The sequence below is a fragment of the Amphiura filiformis genome, chromosome 9, assembly GCF_039555335.1.
Source record: "Amphiura filiformis chromosome 9, Afil_fr2py, whole genome shotgun sequence".
NCBI classification, from domain to species: domain Eukaryota; kingdom Metazoa; phylum Echinodermata; class Ophiuroidea; order Amphilepidida; family Amphiuridae; genus Amphiura; species Amphiura filiformis.
In genome coordinates this window covers 48,153,313-48,178,840 of record NC_092636.1, presented here as the reverse complement: position 1 = coordinate 48,178,840, position 25,528 = coordinate 48,153,313, and the positions used below count along the sequence as shown (strand labels likewise).

At 35.4% G+C, this 25,528-nt stretch overlaps 1 protein-coding gene across 1 annotated transcript in view; it reads left to right on the top strand.

Moving 5' to 3' along the window:
* The window catches only part of LOC140161082 (carbonic anhydrase-related protein 10-like), a 293,957-nt gene extending 269,839 nt beyond the window's left edge, over positions 1 to 24,118 (top strand). Inside the window, 5 exon segments of the mRNA XM_072184469.1 lie at positions 5,561 to 5,633; positions 16,902 to 17,056; positions 17,441 to 17,479; positions 17,482 to 17,629; positions 18,900 to 24,118. Of these exon segments, the coding sequence (XP_072040570.1) occupies positions 5,561 to 5,633; positions 16,902 to 17,056; positions 17,441 to 17,479; positions 17,482 to 17,629; positions 18,900 to 18,925 (441 nt within the window). The 3' untranslated portion in view covers positions 18,926 to 24,118.
* Positions 24,119 to 25,528: the final 1,410 nt, after the last annotated feature.

The window sequence follows — 25,528 nt, the reverse complement described above, 5'->3', positions numbered from 1 at the left end:
GTAAATACGATTTCAAAATATTATTGGAGCGAAATATGCGAAAAGTCAACGAACTGGCAAAAAATACTGGAAATGTGATTATTATTATAAGTCTCCCCCCCCCTAAATACTTTTATGAAATCAGGTAGTTTTGTATGTAAAAGTTTGTATTTTCTAGACTAAACCAATCATTAATGATTAAAAACAATTAGTAGAATTGTTTAGCTGTAAGGTCATGAGTCTTTTAGATGCTAAATAGAGTCAAAATTCAATTTACAGCCTTTACAGAAGCAGATTATGCACTAAAAATATAAATCCCATAGAGTTTGTGTGTACCACATCCCCCACCAAAGTGCATTTTATTTAGCAATAAAATGAGACCACAAGCATGACAATAACTTCTTGCTTGGCAGAGATATCATCATTTAATTTGAGTCGAATTTGGGAAAATGTAACATCACCACACTTTTTGGGTGGCGAGTTCAAGATGCACGACCTCCATAGGAGTCAGGTCTCAAACAACACAGTAGGCCACGTCTATTCATGTGTTTGTTAAAGGGGACTCAGGTGCAACTTTTAAAACGGTCTTTTAATGTGTAAAACGGGAAACTAATTAGCCAATCTCTCAGAATAGCAGTTCGGCAAAAATATCAAGGTATCATTTACAAAATTATCCATATCTTGAAAAGTATTGATGCTATGTATATAATTTTGGTATCATTTTGAAGCTTATTGTCCCGTGCTTACATTTTGATTTAAATCATGAAATGCCAAAAATGCGACTTGTTCTTGGTTTTGTCAGAACGGGTCACATATACACTTTTGGGCCTCATAACTGCTAACATGTTAGTCTAAAGTAAAGTATACATATTTAGAATGGCAAAGACTTAACAAATCCATCTTTGTTTAGGGCAAAAATACTGAAAAACCTGTTTTCTTTTCTTTTCTTTTCTTTTCTTTTCTTTTCTTTTCTTTTCTTTTCTTTTCTTTTCTTTTCTTTTCTTTTCTTTTCTTTTCTTTTCTTTTCTTTTCTTTTCTTTTCTTTTCTTTTCTTTTCTTTTCTTTTCTTTTCTTTTCTTTTCTTTTCTTTTCTTTTCTTTTCTTTTCTTTTCTTTTCTTTTCTTTTCTTTTCTTTTCTTTTCTTTTGCTTTTGTTTTTTGTTTTGTTTTACCAATTTTTGTGCAGGTAATATCACAAAACAAGTCTTCAGTAATTAAGTTTTTAAAAACTAGATATAGAGGGATTTGTGAAGTCTTTGCTATTCTAAATACGTATACTTTTATCCACTTAAAACCTACAATAGAGCAATTATGAGGCCCAGAAGTTTCGATCATTTCAGGGTTAAGACATAGATAATTAACCTAATTGTGGCCCTAATTAAATAGCAAGACTCTTGAGTTACCTACTTGTCTTACCAAATGTTGACTTAGCCGTAGTGCGACGAGTTTATTAACATATTCAACATGTAACTATGTAATCAATATGATGGTTCATTATTATAGCTATTTAACATAATTATATTTAATTGAATAAATGAATTTACTAACCTAAACATGATTGTACCAATTATACTAATTGCTTGCACTCGACTGAAGACTGGAAAAGGGTTCTTATATTAAACATTTACTATAGCCTGACGTGTGCACATATTTATTATGTACCGTGTATAATCTTATGAATATTTATTTTATTCATATTATCGTGTTCCTTAAAAGACATATTCAAACAAAACACTGTATGCAATCATATTCATTATTCACAACCTTATTAAATAAACGTTTTGGCAGAAAATCAGCAACATTTAACAGAATATAACCTTGAGTAAGCACAACTCGATAGCATTGATTCTCTTGAAGTATTCCGTGTGTTTTGTACTACAGTCTAAAATATAACATATAAATTATATTTCTCCCAGACCCAGATATGCTTTTTACACTAGGATCCACAACATGCTCATCTATCAGGGCACAGTTCTTTAACCCTACTACATTTGCACATTTATAGAATGATCTTTAAAAATCTGAGTACAAAAACTCATACTCTAAGGTCATATTTTGCATTATGATTGTTTAATTGAGGTTATTGGACAATGCCATTGGGTTGAGGCCATTGTGGTCCATAGTGTTAGTGACAAGTGAATTTCATACCCTATATTGAGAACACAGTTCCTATACTTCGAGAACGTGAATTGCCAGAGTCACACATCCAGTAGATTAGGAAAGGTAAAGTCAATTATATCATGAAGTAATTTATCAGTGGTTTCTTAATATGGTTAGTTTAGAAATTTGAATGTAAAGCGTCTGAACCTGAGGTCATATGGTCCGTGCACCAGGCCACTACTTTGCTGCAGTCTTGCCCAAACTCGTCATCGTAAAGGCACCCAATTTGTAATCTACAATCTTGTTTTCTTACGGAAGACTGAAATTAAACATTTTCCAGCCGTGGCAAAAAAATGGCTCAAATTCGTCTTCATAAATGCGTCCATTTGTACTTTACCGATATTAAACTATCTTCCCAGACATGATAAAGTTGTCTAAAGTAGCCACAATTGGGCGTCTACCCCATGGCGCTGTAAACACTCCTTTGCCCCAAAGTGGGTGTAAGTTACCTCAGAAATCGTATTAAAATTCACTTGCATGCAGATGGTAATAATTGGGTCACCAGGTTGTGCCGATGCCATGCCCCGAGATACATGGGCTGTGCTATCTCCTCGGCCTGCACATGTCTGCCAATGTCCATCCGCCGTTAGAGTTTTAAATCTATTAGGTTAAAACATGCTGCATGCCCGGACAGTATCTTACAACAATATAATGAGAGAGTGGAAAGGATAAAAAGATATTTTATTCAAAGAGATGCGTGACTTAATATTGTAGGCTAGCTTTACAATGTATAAGTTTGTTTTACATTTATTTGGATTTGCACTTTCTTATTTTGCAAAATTATTTCAAGAGCATAGATAATTAAGTGAAGTAAAATAAGAAAGATTAGAAACCTAGATGAATGATCGCGCGACTATGAAATCTAATGCTGTAAAAGTCCATATTAAGTATGTTTTGCTTTTTGGTCAGCACATGACGGTCGACACATATCCTAGTCAACAGAGCCAGTTAACACTGTTACAGAGTTAAATAAACTGCATATCTCTCGACTGGTACACTTTACATTAATTCCTCAATTTATAGAAAATAAATAATCCCGTTTTCCTATGCAAATTAATGCGATTCAAAAATGATTTTAAAAAGCACACGTCACACAGCTGATAAGTCAAATTATCCTCCTTGCTAATATCTTCTAAAACCGGAACGTAAATGTATCTTACACGAAGAAGTCACAATGAGGCCCACTTTAAGATATAAGGGTAAAAGACCTCTTGATTGACTACATGGACTACACATATATGCTTTAGGGAAAACTATCTTTACATTTGTTTGTGAAAATAGTGTTAAAACTAGTCCTGGAAAAGAGGACACTGATGTGACCTGAAATCCAGCGCACTTATTTTTGAAGGCTTTGTTTTCCTAAGAGAAAACTGTCCCGGTATAGAGGTTTTAGCTTTCCGGGCTCTTAGCACGTCACAAAAAATATCATCTGCTTTTTAAACATAAACAGATAATAGTCTGACACTATGACATACTACGGTGTTTGTTGTTGGTGTTTCCCTTAATTGGTTATGAAGTATTCTGTTACTGAAAAACAATATTGATAAAATAAAAAAAACAATCTGCATTGGTACACGGGATGTTGGCAAAAACACAATCAAACTGAAAGTCGTAATAAACTGAGCTCAAAAAGAAACTTACAATTTTTCACAAGGTTATATCTTAAAATCCTGTCCATCAAGATGAACCAAAATTACACACATGTTTCCTTCAATACTCTACTCTAAACACATGTAACCAATCAGTTATCCAACAGACACAACAGAAAAATTCCCAAAGAGTAAGTGGAATAGTGTGGAACAAGACCTGTTTCTTGAAGAAAGTGTATGAAAAAAAAAAGCAGCACCGTTTCATCATCTATGCCAGGATCATGCATGCATACTTAGAGATTTTTTGTGCTGGGTGCCAAATGTTGGGCTGTGAAAGTGGTCCAGGAAGCTGTTCCGTGTCCGTGCTTTTAGTATTGTTATTGTTATTAAATCCCCACATACTGCCAGTATTACTGGTCGATTTAACTCTTGGTGATATCTCCTGGTTGCCATAAGACTACATGCCCTAAACTGGTATACATGTTACATTCCACAACTTTTTATAACAATTAATTGAATAGAAAGTCAACTCAATGTTCTTCCTTTTTTTCCAAATTTACCTACACATTGCAAGGAATTACAACTGTTCATGCGCATTTTGGTTTATTTAAATATAGCACTTCGATTAATTTAAAGATATATACTAATAAGCACACAAGACACAGCTGGTAAAGTCAAATTATCCTCACCTATCTTCTAAAACGGGAACGTAAATGTATCTTACACGAAGAAGTCACAATGAGGCCCACTTTAAGATATACGGGTAAAAAACCTCTTGATTGACTACATGGACTACACATATATGCTTTAGGGAAAACTATCTTTACATTTGTTTGTGATAATAGTGTTAAAACTAGTCCTGGAAAAGAGGGCACTGATGTGACCTGAAATCCAGCGCACTTACTTGTGAAGGCTGTATTTTCCTAAGAGAAAACTGTCCCGGTATAGAGGTTTTATCTTTCCGGACTCTTAGCACGAAAAATACAATCTGCTTGTTTAAAAACATAATTAACATATGACAGGATAATGGTCTGACGCTTTGACATAATGCGGTGTTTCTAGTTGGTGTTTCTCATATTTTATTTAAAATTATGTTTTATCTTCTTGCTCCTTTCCAAATTATAGAGAGAGAATCTAGCTTTAGTTTGAGATTAGCGACTAATCTTACGAATGCATTATGAAGTACATATCAAGAATAGATGTTATTTACTTCACACAAGCGGGACCTCTAACACAAAAGAGAAGGGATATTTCCCTGCAATCCTCACTCAAATCAAGTCAATACATGACCTTGAATTATATATACTTTCCCGACTTGGCGCGCTTTTTTCAAACATTTACTCTTTCCACGTGCAGGTTGTTTTTTTGAAAATCTTGAACACAGTGTAGTCGCTGTATGAATATGTCACTTGTAAAACTTCTATCTATTTAGTACATTTGTTCCCTATCTTTTCTTTTGCTTTTACTCAAATTCACCTTGATTAGGGATACAATTAGTTTTTATGAGAAAAGATGAGTCTACAACTACATACCTTCCTGGGACCGTAACTACTGAACACAGTATAAGAAAATGGTTCTTGGCTTTCCTGTATGTAGAGCCCTCTTGAAAATGGAAAGAAACCCACGATGGTTCTTTTCTTTATCAGGTCTTAAATGACATTTTCTAACCTTTCCAGAACCCTTTTCGGTAGATGTTGTTAGGCTGTACTTAGAACCTTTTTATAAGAGTGAACGAATCCTCCTGCTTCCAGAGATTTGGTCACACTGCTTTCATCACATAATATCCTACCACGGTACCACTTTTGATATCGTTGTGTTGTTTTTATGTTTCAGATTGGTAACGAAACTTCAAGAGAATTGAACAAGCTTACATCACTAGAAAATTTACAAAGTCTTGTATATAAAGGTTAGTGTTTGGTTTTTTATTTGTTTTCTTGTTATGTTACATGATTAAATACAATAGCGATAGGTAAAAACAAATTGTTAATGTATTGGCTTGAACTATAAGTAGCTAGTAGGCTGCACTCATCACCTGTCATTTCTGTGTATATGTGCAATCATAGATTAATTACAATACCGCTCTTTTCGAAGACACTGATCGTACAAGTGCCAGCGAAATGTACCCGAACTCTGCATAATGTGAAATTTCCATAGCATTACAATTAAAATTCAGGTCTTTATGTCTATTCTCTGATAATAAACGGTGCAGTGCAGAGTTACAGCGTACGTCCAGTGTAGGGCAATATAATCACCTATCGCTATGATCCTGATACATCACTACTTAGTCTGCACAAAAAGTAACTCAGCTGTTATAAATACGCCTATAGATTCAGAACTAATAATTGTTTTCACAATATTTCAACATAAAATGAAGGATGATTTATTTACGCGCATTTTGATGTCCCATTTGTCCAATTTTGTTCAATATTGACAGTACAGCAGTGTTTTAAGAGAAAATACCCCCAATTTGAAAGTTGCAGTTATTTGTATTGATTTGAAGCAAGCGCGAAGATAATGGCGAGCTTTACGTGTTTACAATGCTGGCATTATAACCATTGATCGCTGTAAACTGCAACTTTTAAATTCGGGTATTTTTCTGTAAAAGCACTACTGTGTTGTTAATATTGAACCACATTTGACGAATGGGGTATCAAATGCGTAAATAAATCATCCTTCTCTATGTTGAAATATTGTGAAAACAATTATTAGTTCTGAATCTATAGGCGTATTTATAACAGCTGAGTTACTTTTTGTACAGACTTTACTTGGGCTAATCACTTGCAGCTAATCAGAAAACCATGCCGCTATTTTCAATTTAGTCGAATTATGAAAGTTTTGAGTGTCTGAAGCTTTAAATTGCAATAACAATTGATTTTGTGATCATCATTATTGATCGGTCAGCATCTTCCAATAAAGTACCGGAAGTTTTAACACTCAATCACGACCAATTATTTACTCAAGCGCCAACAAAAGACAATTAAACCGTTTTTGAGCATTGCTTTCAAGTACCTTTAACATCAAGTTTGTGAATTGAAATTGCAGCACCATATAGGAGGAGAAAAAAACCTTTTTTTTAGATTATAAAGCGTTTGTTTAGTTAACGATGAACATGGCAAAGCTACGAGTCGTATCACCATCACAACAGGATGAATTTTGTAAATCACATACATAATATCGCTTGCAGCGTCTGCAGGCCTGATGCGTACACACAGAAATCAAGAAGTGTTAACATCTTTAGCTATCTCAAGTCCCGCTGAAACGTGAAATGTGAGCTTCGTTATAGAAACATCAAATATTTTGAGTAGCATTCGTATTTACAATTGTTAGATGGGAACAAATGTCATGATATATGGGATTTCATTACACTTTAAAACCCTGTGGTATAGAAGCAGCACCATGTGTAAACGTCCGCGGGTAAAAAAGCATTTTCGCGCCATCAAAATTGGCGCGTTTCCTATTTCCACAGCACACTATGTAAACAAAGAATCATTTGCCTTGCTTTTTTAGAGCGCGAATCTGATATGATTGGTCATACATCATTGACAGTGTGTCGAGTTTCTCGTTTTTCTCAATCTTGTTTTTTGTTTACTTCGGAAATGTGAGTTGATTTGACCGTGGATAATCATGATATCAGGATAGGGGTTAGCTTCAATCTATTTTGTTATCTCGGTGTTGCCCTGCTTTCGTTGATAAAGTAAACACATTGCTTAATGATGATGTGCATCTATAACACAAGATACGTATTCATTATTCCCAGATTAATCAGTCATTTCCTATAAAGTTAGCTCAGTTGGTAATGCTTAGACGTCAGTGCATTAGTGTGTCGCAATAAGGCAATAAGCCTTTATGATGTATGGCGTACACAATATGAGGGCAGTATTCAATCTGGGTAAAACCCGGCAAATTCAAAAGGCTTTACCCACTTCGTGCAGCGCCATCCTATTTTATCCGCTATACCTAAAAGGATAATGCTAATTCAGGCCTCGGTGCAGCCCCTCTTTCTTTTGAATAATTGAGCTAACTTGTAATTCTCTTGGGCATGAAACTAACTGTTTATTGTCTTGACTACCCGTGCGAGAACTCGGGAAGCTGATCCTATCTGCGATGATATCGGCAAGAGCTTAGAGCTTAACTACACCATCCCAAGAGGTACAGGTTGTGTGTTTAGGTTTGGATTATAGATTTTGGTTATGTTTTAGGTTTATGATTAATATTTAGGTTAGGATTAGATTATACTGATTCATATTCTAAACATTTACAGTGATGACTTAAAGTAGAGCTCTAAGAAATTCTGCAACTCGCAAAATCTAATTGAAGTATTATGCCGCGGTATTAACCTTTTTATTTAGGGTATTATGCAGTATGCTTCGACTTTATTTATAAATACGTATTTATAAATACACACATGACCACCTAGAGCACTAAGAAATTCTGCAACTAGCAAAATCTCATTGAAGTATGTCGCGGTATTAACATTTTTATTTAGGGTATTATACAGTATATGCTTCGACTATAATTATAAATACGTATTTATAAATACACACATGACCGCCTCCGTGGTGCCATAACAACTTGTAGGCAGTAGGTCTCGAAATGAACTTCTACATAGCGGGTGGTCTTTCTGTACATTTGATTACAAAGACGGTAAACAACGACAGAATGTGCAATGTCTATTTTGTTCAACTTTGTGATTATATTGCAATCGTTTCTGTCGATAAATATTTTTTTCCGTCGGCAAATACTTTCAAAATATTGTTTTTGGTAATATATTACAAATTCGGAATTCCCATGTGTAATAATTTTGCTATTCAATTAATACTTAAATGTGATGATATTATCTGAGGAGTTCCTATCCTTTTCAATGTCCTTTTCTTGGCGCCATGGGTCACGTGCGTATTTATAAATGCATATTTATAAATATAGTCTAAGGTAGCTGATTATGAAGCAATTTCTAAAACATTAACGAAAACAAAAATGTAAACTAAACTATTAGGCTTCCATTTCTATCAAATACTTGCTTCAGTTTCAATTTAAACCTCTCGTGTTTTTTTTTTTTTAAATACCTAAAAACAAGCCATTAATGCCGGTATACATGTGCCATTACCCATAACCTTACCCACATTAAGTGACATATGTTGCAACACACACGAGCTTAGCATTGGAAATGGTCTACATTTGATCCTAGACAAGCATATCCATTATTGGCGAATTAACCCAGAGTAAAAGTGCAAAAAGGTTCTTTAATCAACAGAGGTTTATTTGCGGCACCAATGTGTTTTTCACATGTCAGTGTGCTTTAAAAGAACATTTAAGAATGAGTAATTAGGACAGTGACTTGAACTCGCTGCGCTGTAAATGTACAATAATGCACCCGCAGTTTCAACACCTGACAAAATTCTGCATGCGTACACCTATCTGGATCTTAGTCTTTCTAACTTTTGTACTGAGTATGTTACTTAACTGCTGGAGTAATCAACATTCATATACTGCCCTCACAGGTAGAAATGCAGCAAGTGCAAATAAATAACGACACAGATACTTTTTCTAAAAGTTTAACCAGACTTTCAGCGCAACAAATTCAACTAACCTTGAATTTTTGATGTGTGATACACATCTCCATCTGGAGATGTTATGTCATACTTGCCCTTTTGTTGACCATTGGCGATAGTAACTCCAGTCTCTAAATCGGGATTTAGTTCTGGCGATTTTATTCTTGATTTGGATGGCTCCCTCACTAAACTGGGGTAATCTTTATTATCAGTGTCTAAAATCTTTGTGGATTCCCAGTCAATGTTTTGTCGAGATTCTGTCTTATGCTATGCAACAGCAGAGGGTTTGCGGCTAAAATTCGTCAATAGCCAACAAAGGGGCAAGTCCAACACAACATCATAATAGGACTTCTTCTAATGAAGATGTGTGTCACACCACAAATAGTTGATGTGTGTCACACCACAAAAAAAAGTTTAAATTTGTAATTTGAGTGCCGGTATCTTTGAATCACTCTGCTCCCAAAGCTAAAATAAACACCAAATCAGATCTGCTTTCATTAAATTTCATCTATGTTGGAAAATTAAATGACTTAAGTTTAAAACTGTTGATCCAAATAAAAAAATTATTTCTAAATCGTTGAATCACATTGGAAAATTTCTTAGACCAGGTCAAGATCTTAGACAGAAACTTGTGGTTGTTTGAACAAGGAATCAGGACAAATCAAAGTTAACCATCCATCTCTCAACGAAGATAGGACAGGTACGCACTTCCATAAACCTATGAGACTGTGATCTAGTCTAAGGTCAAAAGGTCATGACCTAATGACATCGACACACATCACTGTCTCACTCTCGCTGATGAAAGATGAAGAACCATCTAAAAATTCCAAAGTAGGAATAATGTCTTGTGTCCGTTTGGATCAAAACATTTAGACTTACGTAAATTACGAAAGGCTTTATCATTTAATAAGGCAAATACCCGAAGACTTGAATCAGGCCAATACGATGCACTATACCAATGAATAATCTTGCCAAACGAGCAGCTATACCTATGAACACTTTATTTGACCTCCTGATGTTTATATATATAAAGAACCACAGAATTGTGACTTTGTCCGGTAAAGCCATTATATGCGACCTGTCTCAATTCTGTGGGTAACTGATAGTGATATGAATGTAATATCTTGACTCGTTTTTTAAAATCCGACGGTTGAGTCATTGCTTTGTGACCAGTACAATTGATCGTTTCATCTTGCTTCCTCAATAAGATCTTATTTCATTAGCCAAGAAGCAATCGCTTATCGCTGTACATTGAACTACACATTCAGTTTTTTGAATCAATCTCATCAAGGTACACTCTACGGTATCTGCTGGATTCCCCTGGCCCCTACCAATGATAGCCAGCATTATTCTAATACCATAGACATTCGTCCTAAATCAAACAGAAGTCTGGCGAAAAGTCCACAAACGGAGCAAACTAATGAAACATGTTCATCAATTTTAACTTCGCATTTTATTCTCAGTTTAGACAAAGTGTTCAAGTATAATTGAAGACCGAATTGAAAAGACTAGTTTGCGTATGACGTCCTGTCCACTAGACCAAAAATTATGTATTGCGCAGGTCAGCAACCAATCACGCCGCGCCTTTGCCCTGACGTCAGACGCAAACTAGTCGTTTTAATTCGGTATTCAATTATAGTTTTATTAGTCGATACTGAAAACGTGCATTGTATTTGAAAATATCCTCTCCAATCCCAGACGCCAATTTTCTATGTTGAAATGCTTGAAAACCATTTTTTTGGTGCAGGGATTTTATATATAATATTTAACGCTCTATTTAAAAATAATGATTTTACATTCGGTAAAGAACTTCTAGAAACACGTGATACGCAAATTAATTTTTACAGCTGTCTTAACATTACACATCAGAAAACATTTTATCGATTTTTATGTTTATCAAAATAATCACGGACCGTCTTTGACGACATTTGCTCATATATTACCAGCACCCGTACGAAGAAGAAAATCTCCCCACAATGCTTTGTAATATTTCAGCAAGAATTACCGTCATCCATCTTTTTATAAAGAAAATTTATTAATTTATGATCCAATCATAGACCTAAGTAACAAAACTGCATGCCAGTCTTGCATTGTTTACGAATATTTAGAAAGTTATCCATGTTGGTGTACATCGTATCTTTACAACTTTATTATTATATTATCTACAACGTGTGGATTTCAAAATAAAATCATAATGCTGAAAAATGGGTCTTGACTTTATCAGCAAAGCATGACGGGAAGAGGTTCATTCAACACTTGGCCATTACCAGTGCAGGTCGCCCATCCATAACTGACCCATTTATATCCACTGGTATATTTTTAATATGTTTTATTGTATGCTATTTTGGGAGTCTAGAATTACGCCAGTGGCGTTTTTCTTTTCACGGTGCGAATGAACTTCAATCAATTTCTGTTGATATTGACGTTTGTTCAAAACAGCTGAGGAAATCAGAAAAGCAAACGGATTGATGTGTGGTTTCGCTATTACAAACGGGCGTATCTGCAACATTTCCTTTTAACCCTATGAGAAATACCTGCCGATTGGCCAAAATGAATATTGTGTCTAATTTTAAACCAATCAAGTAGGGTATTAATAAGATCATCTGCAAATGCAATTTTGACCATAGTTTAAAGCCTAGTTATAATTGGCAATTGAAATGAGCATTTCAAGTTATCAACCAATCAGAAATGATGTTAGATGACCAGTAGTGTCCAGGGGTTTAAAGTGAAAGCGCCGTATCTGCTAAGCAGAACAACGGAACGGATACTGCCTTCTCACTTGGGAGACATGTATTGAATCAGTCTGCGCAAAAGCATGTATCTTGGAATTAAACATCATAGCAGCTACTGCCTAGACTATCGCCCTCACTCGTCAACATTCTACAAGCATACACTCTAATTTCGCACTATTCATATTTTTTAATAGAATCCCTGCTCGTTTGTTTTGATGAGATATACTGTTCAATATGATTAGGTTTATTATCACTTTGAACTAACAATCTTATCAAAATGAAAGGTTTTCGTTTTATTTTAACAAGTAACTGTTCAAATTGACAAGATCTCCAACTATTTGACAAAATTATCAATTTCATTTTGACAAGATTCAGTTAAATGTCAAAAATATCCATTTTGCCATAAAATTTATACTATATCGCGAATTTCAAAAAATCTTAATTATTTGATACCAGAAGGACATTCTTCGTATTCAGAATGCAATTTGATGTGTCTGATGTGCTCTCATGTCCCACAAAAAATACCGTGCATACGTTGCTATCCGATCCTTTAACTTCAACGAAAACTATTAGTTGGTAAGTGCAAATCCGTAAGGGTTAAACAGCTTATTTAAAGTGCTACCTTTTTAGCCACACTGTGATTTTTACCTAAATGTTTGACTCAAATTACATGATTTGTATGTCTACATAAAATTTGTTCTGTTGTTTTCATGGCCAAAGCATTAGCAAAGATGGCTAGTAAAATAACAAAGAGAGTGGGCACTAGACAATTGTATTGATTATTCGGCAGAATTTAACGGACCTCGTTTAGTTGAGTGAACTACTTTACCACTAAAGGGAAATACTTACAGCCTTTCAAATTTGTATGTTAAATCAGTCTTAACTGAGAATATGAATATCCTCCATGTTCTTAATTGCATACACATGCTACGTCGACAAAGTAAAGCGAAACCATTCTGACGTCTACAGTAGAGTAATTTGGATTTATAATCCTACATTATTGACTCCAAACCCCGTATATAGCTTTCAATCTAGGTTTGCTATGGATAAAAACACAGACAAATATTTTACATAAACTAAAAAGGATGTCATTTTTTATTGTAGCAATATTCGAGATATCAATAACATTAACAAAGCTCAAGAAAGAACGCTGCTTTACATTACAAAATGTGATGTCCTAACGTACCTAAACACAAAATATGCATAAAACCCACAAAACTTCACAAAAAAAATTGTGTCAAATTCTGAGAAATCGTATTAACAGCATATTTTTACTGAATAATTCTGCAAAAAAGAAAGTGCAATTTCCTGTTATTTACTTTGTGGAATTGGGCCATGAGTAGATATTAGGTAAACAATTGTCAGAATACAGGATGTCACGGAGCATTGTTCGAAAAAATGAGCGAAAAAAGTACGCTGGAGGGCAGTGTTTTAATAAATATGAAAGGTTTTCTTTCATATATTCTGGACATAACTGGTATTTCAACCATGAATAATTCGTCGCGACTACTATTAAACTTATATTAACAGTGGACTAAATACCCCGTTGCATACAAAATATCCTGGGTATATTATTTGACATTATACCTGTAAGAGAAATCGAGATAAACTAAATTGAATGGCCTTCCTATCTGGCGCAAATTCATATTGTTTTAAGGGATGAGGTATGAGCGTTTGGACAGTATTTATTGTGGGACAATAGAGAACATCAGGCATATCGAATTGTATTCTGAATACGAAGAATGTCCTTCTGATATCAAATAATTTTGATATTTTGAAATTCGCAATGTAATACATATTTTATGGCAAATGATTAAAAATTGATATTTTTTATATTTAATAGTACTCGAAGTAAACTTTATAAATCTGATGATTTATACTTAAAGTGTATATAGGGATGAAAGTCCATATCTTCAATATGAAAGGTCAAAATTTTCAATTGATCGTCGGCTTTTCCTCCCAGCTACATACACTTTAAGAATATATCATTAGATTTACAAAATTTACTTCGAGGACTGTTATATTTCAAAATGTGAAAATATCAAATTTTAATAATTTGTCATAACATTTGTATTATATCGTGAATTTCAAAAAATGAAAATTATTTGATATCAGAAAGACATTCTTCGTATTCAGAATGCAATTCGATACGTCTGATGTGCTCTCATGTCCCACAAAAAATACTGTCGAAACGCTCAAAACGCTCATTCCAGATCCCTTAAATGACTGACTAAAGGACTATAATTTTCAAGCATTGATTTTCCGTGATGAAAATCTTTTGCCGAACTGTAGGCGAACATTTGCAGTAATATATATTTCTGTGTCCTGTTTTTGATTGTATGACTAATTTATTTAGCCACGGTAGATACTAAAATACTGAGGCACTGATTTCCAAGGAGGGCCTGCAATTACAATGTACAAAATACTTTAAGCCTACAATTAATACAATTCTTTAACTAATTACATGCTTTAGTAAACATTATAGTAACATTGGAACATTTGAAATGGAATTAACCAATAAATTAATTGAAAGAAGAATCTCAAAGTTGAATTGGGTGAGACTCGTGGACTCACAATTGCATCCAATATCAACAGGAAGACTCTTCCAATTTTTGTGCGCACGAAGTTGAAAGATTCTTTTCCTGCAAGATGGCTCTATGTGAAGTGCACAGTTGGTTTGACTCCTTCACCTATCTTTACAATGTCGAATTAATGTTATGCATAAAAGACTGAGCTAGAAACATTTGTGACGTGTCATATCAAAAGGAGACACTTTTGAGCAGGTTATCAATTTTGAGGTTTTTACATATCTTAAATATAGAGATATTTTGCTCCAAAATGCCGTTTTTCCCAATGTAATCGGACATTCCTAATCGAAGATATTGAGTTTGTAAGTTCTGGTATTATAAAATTGAAAATTGAGATATCGGCCTTTAAAAATATTATTGACAATGTTGAGAGTAGGAATTACCTTGAAAAATGTCTCAAAAGATACAAGATGCCAGTTATATTCGGGTCTGAAACTATGAGACAATATTTTTAACATTAATAACATCACAAATTCGCAACAAACCCAAATTGTGAAAAAATCACCCAGAGCAGATTTTTGGCTATTTCTCCATTTACGATCCTGCCCAAAAGTGTCTCCTTTTGACATGACACGTCACATTTCAAAGACTTTTATCATTTTTATTGTTATCATTTTCATAATAACCATCGTCATTATCATCATTGTTTTCCTTCGTGGTGTTCGCACTGTCTAATTTAAACAAACAGAATGACTCAACGGAAAAATTCAAGTTTTTTTTGTTGCCTAACATTTTTTGTGTTGCAAAACATTTTCTTGAAATCAACTACACACAAAGGTTACAAAACAGCATCAACTGACACCAAATCGAGCGCAGCACAACAATGCGATTGTAGTGGAAAACCTTGGTTAAAGATAAAGTAACTAATACGTCTATTAAAGAACTCAATTCAAAACAGATCACGAAGGATTTAGTGTCCAAATAAACATTGCAAAAGATGCAATGAGAACGAACCAATATTTTAACTACACGTACAAGTCCCTCGTTTTGGGACCATTACAATATCTGTAATAAAACCAGGGACTTCCACAGGAAGCTGACTTTGCTTGCCTAGTAATTCCACTTAATGTCATTCAGACTTATGACATTAATTTCTTATTTCATATCGATTTTTCTAGAGTGACTCTAGTAGAGTATTTTCCTAACAATCCTATACCTATAAACATACTGAAAAGGTTGTCGACCTCAGTGTAGACTATCAAAATTCAAGGATGTTAATTGTAAAATGAATTTATAAAGCAAGCTACATGGATAATCAGTCATTCTGTTACTTTTACAAAATAGCATGGTTTCCGAATTCGACGATCTAGCTTGCGTGTGAAACAAAAGCTTACACCACTCTAATGTTAGATGTCATATTTTTAGCACAATTTATTGCATAAGAGCATGGTTGCTTAACGGCGTTCGACGGTCACGCAATTGTAGGTTCGAATCCCGTCAGAGCCAACGTCTTGTGTTCTTTGAAATCACACTTTATGTCGCATTTCTCATTTCCAATTTCTTATACCTCGACTCAAGGGCTAAGAGCAATTTTTTATATTGATTGTTGGGAGTGGCTTCTTTGCTTTGTTGCTATTTTCTACCTTTGAACTATATCGGGCTACGCTTTTTATAGGCTATATCTAGCCTGGCTTGTGCATTTTGCTTAGGTCTGGACCATGGATTTCCATGGACTCAATATTCTTGTATGTTTCCTTACGGACCAGCCTAGTTAAACAGACAAATAAATGTTATAAAGACGCTGTGTAAATACTTACATTCTTATTAATAAAAGAAAGAAAGTGCAGTGATTTATAGTGCGCTACGCACAGGCACAACGCCTAGACGTTGATCCACAAGCCTCAGCACACTTTACAGGTCGCTAACCACTACGGCCCCACATCATTCCATAAACCATTAAACAACAATTCAGGGACTTTGCTGCTTCAAGAGCGCACTGCACACCCTAGACATTCCACAAATAACCATCGCAACTAGGATCAGCTCCCCGAGTTTTGTACGGGTTACAACGAGACAAATTAGCAATAAGTTCCTTGTCCAGGGGAATTTCAAGCTAACTCAATTTTTTACCACGAGAGCGTATTAAACACCGCCAGGGTTCGAACCCGCAACCTCTCGCACCGTAGTCGAACGCCTTATCGATTGAGCTAACTTGACTGCTCAAGTTATTAGAATGTATGCTTCTTGCATGCCCACGTTTCACTTTGTAAATCACTAATTGTTCCTTTAACTTATCCCAAGAATCAAGAATGAGAGCAAGTACTCTCTAATGACTCTTGTTTTGTATCATTTTCTTAACCGACAGGTTCTTCTGTGAATGTTAGCAACCTAAACGTGAAAAGACTACTCCCAGAGACTACTGATTACGTCACATATGAGGGGTCCCTAACAACGCCAGGGTGTCATGAAACAGTCAGTTGGATACTAATGAATAAACCATTGTATATAACATCATATCAGGTAAACTTAGTTCGGAATACTGGGTCATAATGTATTCAGTATGGTATATGAAATAGGTTGATGTTAGAGTTTATGCATGCCACGTTTTGTTTTATAGAGCACTACGTGATAATGTAGAATTAAGAATGATACATCATTGACATGAAAATCATAGCGTGTTATTACACTGTGCCTTGTTTTTCACTCATTGAAGCTCATGACCTCAATTACGATCAATTATAACATTTAAAAGATTAAAATGTAATTATATCTCTAGATTTGGCAAAGTTGTATATTTGCCTCTATAAACCTCAAAATCAATATCTTCAAATATCAACTCTCATAAAATCTTCGAAATGAAACATTAATAATTGACTTTGTGATATTTGTTTCTTTTCCTTATAGCTTGATAGTCTCCGAGAATTGCTAAGAACCGAAAGGGCATACGGCCTGCAAGGGTGATAGGGAAAAACTACAGACCAACTCAGGAACTGAGATATAGGACAATAAGAACTAACATTGAACGAAAAGAGACCAGTATTACCGACTCGACTAAAAAGTGCCCTCAATACAAACGTCAATACAAGTACAAAGGTATGACGATGAACATGTCTGTTTAGAATTCAACACTACCCAATGAACAATATGGACTTACTTACATGGGGATCACGAATTCTCATCTCCGTGCACGAGTTTCAATGTGATGCATAAAACCCGATGTTAAAACGTAGACATAAAAATGTCGCCGCCGGAAGTACCCTATTATTATGCATTGTGGGATACTGGGAAATGTCTATTGAAACCTATCATCTCTAAATCAAAGCAGCAGCCTGAATCATGGCCAATAATCCAATACAGAAATAAAAAGAATAGTTTGCGTCTGACGTCAGCGCAGAGGCGCAGTGCGATATTTCCGTCTGGTTGACAGGACGTAGTACGCAAAGTAGTTCTCAGAAATAATTCGGTCTCAGATTATAGTCCCCTAAATTCTATCACGTAACAGAATACAAAAATAATCACATATTTTAGAAGTCTAGGTCTGGTTTAATATTATTTCCCAATTAAGAGCCATATGGCCATGATAACTACATTCAAGTAAGTGCATATCCGTAAGTTGAAAATCCAGATTCAACTTTTCAGTAATTCTCAGAATCCTTTCGCTGAATTGCGCAGTACCGGTGTGCGCATCGATCATGACGTATTATCGGTTACATTTGCATAGGCTTTCGGGAATTAACGTCATGGTCTATGTGGTATATCCATTGAAACCACTCGTGGAATAGCCAGCATGAGACAATCTTATTGCGTGTATTATTCCCAATGGTAAAATAATCCACAGAAAGCTAAAATCTTCTAATATCTTAATAGTCAACTAAATTCTACGAATTCAATTCTGAAAATCTTACATACTCTTTGATACGCATCTTGTTATCTTGTTTGTTATCTAAACACAACAAGTAAGTCTTTATTGTTATTATATATATCAATCAATCAATCAATCAATCAATCAATCAATCATTCAAAAATAAATATAAAGAACAAAATATTTAACTACTCGTATTTATCTTAATTATGTACACACAAAAACGTTTCTGTCATTTATTTATTCCACCTGTTACCCAATATGTCACGGCATCTTGCGCTATATAAAGCCGTAGTAGTACCCTATGATAAAAATATTGACTGCTCATTATTAGGAAACCGATACAAGCTTGGTTAACAGAAGACGCTGGGCGGGCATACTATTTTCAGTATCCAGTTGACCAAGGGGCAATAGTTTGCACCATTTCCCGAATAATGAGCAGTCAATATGACATATATCGTCCCGTTATTCATTGGATCTTTTTATTCTTTTATCCCACAGTGAACCGACTTCCGAGACGATTATAACCTACGGTGCTGCTGTATAAAGAACTTTGTATATAGACAACTGCGCGAGCTTTTCTTGCGGTATATAAGATAAAGACAATTTAGTGTGAATAAAAAGACAATGACATTAGAAGCACCTGTATGAACAATGTGAACTTTTGTATAATCTAACATGTATGGCTACCCAGTACCTATGGAATTGTATTTTCGAATCAATGGGTGGAATTAGATCGCTTGGCCTAACTTGCAGGTGATAACAGTTGTAGCCGATGCTAACAGTTGTAACCGGCATCTTTACAAGACAAGTTGAATTCTCCACAATTATTTCGGAGATACATCCAGTCCAATATCGGATTGAGAGAGCTCGATGTTTTACATTATACAAGCTCCATTGACTGAGGTCGTATTACATGAAATAATGTTGAAAAGAGTGTCATAAGTGCATCATTTAACTCTTTTTATTTGCATTCCATTTCTAACCTGTTAATGTTTGAGATAAAATATTATCTGAAATGTTTCAAGAAGGTGATTTGTCAACATAAATGTATCAAGAAGGTCATTGGTCAGCAAAGTCTGTGTCCACCGCGTCTTGGAGAAAACACAACAAAATGGACGAATACGTCATCCCACAGAGAATGGAGGGAAAGTAATCATATTTTAGCTGTACTCCTAAGTACTGAAATATCAATAGAACGGGGTCTGCTCCTACAAAACCTCAAGTGAACAATGATTTTGATAATTTGTTTTCATTTCGCGGATCTCCCTTTCCTTGTAAGACATTTACGTGGATGGACATCAGCTATAGATATCTGAACATGTTGAATCGGCATTTACAACCTGAAGTGGAGCAGCTGTTTTCTAGTCTCTTATCAACTTGTAAGAGTGTCCGAAAGTAATCCATTGTCACAACCAAAATGTGTACACGTAAAGGTGTTATATGAGGTTATGAGCATACTTCCAGCTAGCACAGGCCTATAATATAAGATTTGCACAATCAGTGCCTACGGATATTGGTCATAACTGTGCTAGCATTTTCCATCTATGTGACTCTTATGAATAAAACCGGACAGCTCCTGTACAATTGTACAAGAAACATTTAACATATACTTAATTAAAACAATGATAGTTCATAAATTTAGTAAAATAGTAGCACTCAGAATTGATACCTGTCATCAATTCATTATAATCAATAATCATTGGAATAATGATAAACGCGATTTTTTCTTCATATGGCCATTCAGAGAGGGAATATCATATTAGCTTATAAAACCAACAGTAGTAACTTCTGCCCTGGATTTATACAAAGACAGAACATCTACAATGCATGGGTTCGAAGAAAGAGACATCCTACATGGATATCTGTGGACATGAATACCTGCAATACCATCGTAGCACCTACTGATGTACCTGCCGTATTAATGATACATGATATTTTGATCTTCATCTTTATCCGGCATTTATTATACTAGATGCTTGTGGTTCTCGTATGAAAATCTCATAAGGATGCCAATCAACAATCATCATCATTCGGTTGCTATACAGATGAGCACATATTCTATGCTACTGATCTGTGCGAGCCAAAATGGTCTAATGCCCATTGACAGTCTCCATTTATCAATCATGGGTTGGAGTATGATTTTAGGTACCCACCTGGGTACCGATCGCATTCAAGTGTCATTCCGTGAATGTACAAACATATCGTGATTAAAGAACTGTGTATTGACAGATGAGTATGTTTGAGACCCTATTGCCACAAACAATGTGATGTTCATTGACGTCCAGTCTCTCCATTATTTTTAATTCTACCATAAATTGGGACATAAATAGATTCCTTAATCGCCTTCACAGCTGGTTTCTTATTGTTCCTGTTCGCGATTGATCCACATGCATTCTGGGCTCAAGCCTACTTATTCCTGGATCATAATGTTGACATAAAGACTATTTATAAACCCCAGAGATCATGTGAATATCTGACCGCAAGTTAACAAATTATACAACTGCGTGACACTCTGGTGACGAGATGTAATATCGCATTGGTTGCTTTAAGATGTGTAACCTGTTAGCATTGGTTGCGTTATCATGAATAACCTATGCCTATTGGTTGCTTTGTCATGAGTAACCTATGCGCATTGGTTGCTGTATCATGAGTAACCTATTTCCATTGGTTGTTTGTCATGAGTAACCTATGAACGTTGGTTGCTTTATCAAGTGTAACCTATGCGTATTGGTTGCTTTATCACGAGTAACGTATGCGCATTGGTTGCTTTACCATGAGTAACCTATGCGCATTGGTTGCTTTGTCATGAGTAACCTATGCGCATTGGTTGCTTTACAAGAGTAACCTATGTCCATTGGTTGTTTTATCATGAGTAACCTATGCGCATTGGTTGCTTTATCACGAGTAACCTATGCGCATAATTGGTTGCTTTATCATGAGTAACCTATGCCAATCGGTTGCTTTATCACGAGTAACCTATGCGCATCGGTTGCTTTACCATGAGTAACATTATGTCCATTGATTACTTTATCATGAGTAACATATGCTCTTTGGTTGCTTTATCATGAGTAACTTGTGTCAATCGGTTGCTTTATCATAAGTAACATATGCCCATTGGTTAATTTATCATGAGTACCCTGTGTCCATTGGTTGCTTTATCATAAGTAACCTTTGTCCATTGGTTGCTTTAGCATTTGTGATTTTGATATAAGAAACTATTGGAGTGTAGTATTTTGTATATCCTCCTACATTACCACAGATAATTTTGTATACATATTAATAGCAAGTTTCAGATGTCAAACATAATTATACGGACAATGACCATTTTTGTCTATAACCTACAGGTATTGTTGTATATAACTGTGATAACCTAAGAAAATGTATACCAATTTTATACACAAAATATATAATATAAAAAAATACCGTTGTAGAGATCCACATAAATATTACTTTGTGGCACTTTTGTCTAATTTCACGAGTGCTGGCCCAACACTGATGTTGCTGAAGTATTGCACACTAATCAGATATTTGAGCCAATCATCGGGGTCGTTTATTGTTGATTTGGAAAAAACAACCCACTTCTTTCACGGATTTTGTTTGTCCTTGGTTTATCTGCAAAAGGTATCATATACGCAGTCAGATTCCTACTCCGTGGAGTATCCAATGGGCCACAAGTGTTATGAAGTATGACGCTATTCCTCCTTCCAGTACTTATGGGTACATGTACAGTATAGCCTTCACTACATGGTGCTCAGTCTGCAAGCGCCAAAATTGACTACAAAGCAAGCGTCATGCTGCAGGCTTGGTGAAAATGATCATCTGATAAGGCGTGTCGTATAATGTAGGAGAAATAGAGCACATGAAGTAGGGCATACCGCCGTCGTAATACGGGAGGCATCACAAAGGGAATCTGGTCGTGAAATTATATAAGTTACTGTTACAGTAACTGACTTTACATACCATAGGTCTATGCATCGAATGATAAGCAGCATGCTTGTAGCTTGTATTTTAATTCCGTGCTGAGAAGACTTCATTTTTTTAAAGTAGTGTTTTTGGATCCCGATTTATTTTGACATGTTTTATTGATATGGCTGTGCGAAGTAAGACTTATTTGAAACATTCAAGATACCTGACCTTTTCCTGCCTCCAAGACATCACGTATATAGTCCAAAAAGGGGGGTACACTAAGCCTGATGATTGAGGGACCACGTTCCACCGGGCGTTTTTCGGCATTATTTTGCTAATCGGGTTTTCAAACTTTTCGATGAGGATAATGCCACTGTCGGAAGTCAATAAAACATTTCCCATGCACTATTATAATTGCGATTGTATATACATTATAATTATATAGAAAGGCACGAAGCAAGTTCCGATTAACATAAATCTATACAAAGTGTTGGATTTATAAGATGAAACGAGGCCAAAAGATTATTATTGGTGCATATCTTGTTAAGATGAAACGAGGCCAAAAGATTATTATTGGTGCATATCATACAAATTGTTTCAAAAGGTTGATTCAGGCTGCATCTCCAATTCATGCAGGATAGGTATTGACTCTAAAGCTTAAATGGATTCGTATTCCTCTTAGAACCCGGCCACACTTGCGCAAGTGGTCAAATAAATTTCCCATAATTTAGTCTGACAAGTTAAAACATTGGCCTGAAACACACATTGTCTTGGCATTTCTCGGTCAGTCAGTGTAAGCAGTAATGTCTTGCCTTAAGGCTATACTCTAGCCAGTCTGAAGAGAGAAGAACATCATGCATATTTGGCAATTCAAAGAGTGATCATATATGGAGGCCGCTGGTTTAGAACAAGATTCATGGAGCTCGGAGTGAACAAATAAGAGCATCCATTAATCGAGGGCGTATTTTGTATCAGTTACTACTGTCCTCAGATGGGTTCTATCGCTACGTGGTCTTTTATCAATTCGCTCGGGGTTTAAATTGTCTATTGGGTTGAACATTTGAATACAAAGAAATACACAGGTATATATCCTTGTATTAGGGGTTGGAGTTTCATTTGAGAGGGTCGGAGGCGCTTGTTGCTTATTTGTCAGGGTCGTACCTATAAGACCACATTGGACTCTATCGGCCGGTCCATGACAAATGCTTACAATATTGGGGTTATTGGTTGCACATGTTTCAAGGTCAAAACAGCAGAATTGATGGGGCTAAGCCAAACTTTTCTGCTGCATGTTTTTATTTGAGCAATGTGTTTTAAGTTAAAGAACTTTTCTATTCCAAGATTTACATTTTATTTGAACAGTCGTACTTATGTTTGCATACCCTATTGTATACTTACGCCTTACTTTGTAATTATTAGTATGATAGTATGTAGTACACATGATAGTATGTAGTACACATGATACAGAGCTATTGTATATAAAAATGACTAATGTCTACTCAGTTAAGACTGGGCATTGTACAGTGTGTATTTCATATAATTATATAGTCAGTGTTTTATATAAAAGAAGAATAACAAAATATAAAAACCAATATATATAACTATTTTGTAATGTAGAGTATAGAGTATATATATAATTATTTGTCATTTTCATAGGTAAAACTGTATTTGTATGAGTAGGGTATTTTGTGAAGAATGCAAGTGAACTATCTGTAGAGTGCTTTTAGGTGAGACATAATATATAGTCTAACTAAAGAGATGGGAAGCACCTATTCATTATCTTTGAGTGCATCGAACCAGCTCTTCTAATCCACCGGTTATATCTACTGCGCTAAAGCATTGTCCAATATAGTGCATAGCCTCGACGTTTGGGCTTTGCGGGCTATTTGAAAATGAGTATTTTTCACATGTGTACGCCATTTTTTAATTACTTAAACAGAATTTGGTATTGGATGGTGAAATGAAGTTAGACCACGAAAGACTTATCAAATAAACCAATTTTGTTTGCTGCTTTTTTATTATTTGGACAAATTTGTGCAAATTTAAATCGACTAATGGCATTCTTGGTTGTGTATGAAATATAATAGAGAGATTGCGATTTTCAAACGTACGAATCGAACGCCCGTGCAATCCATTCAAAATCCCGTCACAGGAGAGTGATTTTGAATAGATTGCACGGGCGTTTGATACGTACGTTCGGAAATCGCAATCTCTCTACTATGATGATAAAAACGTATGATTCGTGTTATGATTTCATACGACTTCAAATGATAATTTCTGGTTGAAATACGGGTGTCGAGTTGTGTCTTATATGTCTTTTGAAAATTAAGGTATTTTCATCATGATCTTATTTTGCTTACTTTGCAAATTATGGATTTATTCTGGCTAAGCCACAGCACAAAATTGGGCAAAGTGTCTGTTTATAAGTGCTGTGGGGTATTTCTAGTGCTGTGGGGTATTTCACTTGAAATTGATATACGCGCCCCTATGGATAACACGACCTTAAAGCCATAATGTGTGATTTGCTTCACAGCGACGCCCTCAATTTTACTCGGATTTCTACTTTTTGCATAATTATAATGCCCAGTGGTATACTAAAATACCACGTAAAACACTAAGCCTGAAGTGCTTTAATAACAGTAAAATTTACCTTTTTTGTATTAAAACCGGGTCGATCGAGTACTTACTAACATGTACCGTGGATGTCAGCTTGTATGTACACACGTCGAGTGCGATGCTCCGTGCAGTTACATATAATACGATCGGCGAGCGTAGTACACACATTGTAGGCGTTGGAATGAATCGCAATTTTCTTCCTTATACCTCATTTGTTTGGCTCGAAATTAAAAGGGGATAATGTGATCAGTGAAAACAAACATTTAAATACGAATCTATTCTTTATACAAATCGCACATTATCGCTTTAATCTTCCTCACAGAGCCAGCCATTCAGGTAACTCAATTTGCAATACATATGTGTGACGCTCAAGTCTTAAATAGGGGTGTGTGTGATTGAAATGGAATAGTCCAATACGCTCGCTGTACTACCATGGACAAAATCAATAATTTACCGCCAGACTTAGCTAGACATGGGGGAGATGCTAACAAAATGGGTTTGCTTCCAATCTCTTAAGGGAATAGGTATAATTGACCTGCTCCCACAAATGAGCGTAAAGTCGCCACTTGGGAGTTTCTAGACCTTCCAATTGTTGAGTTGCTGTT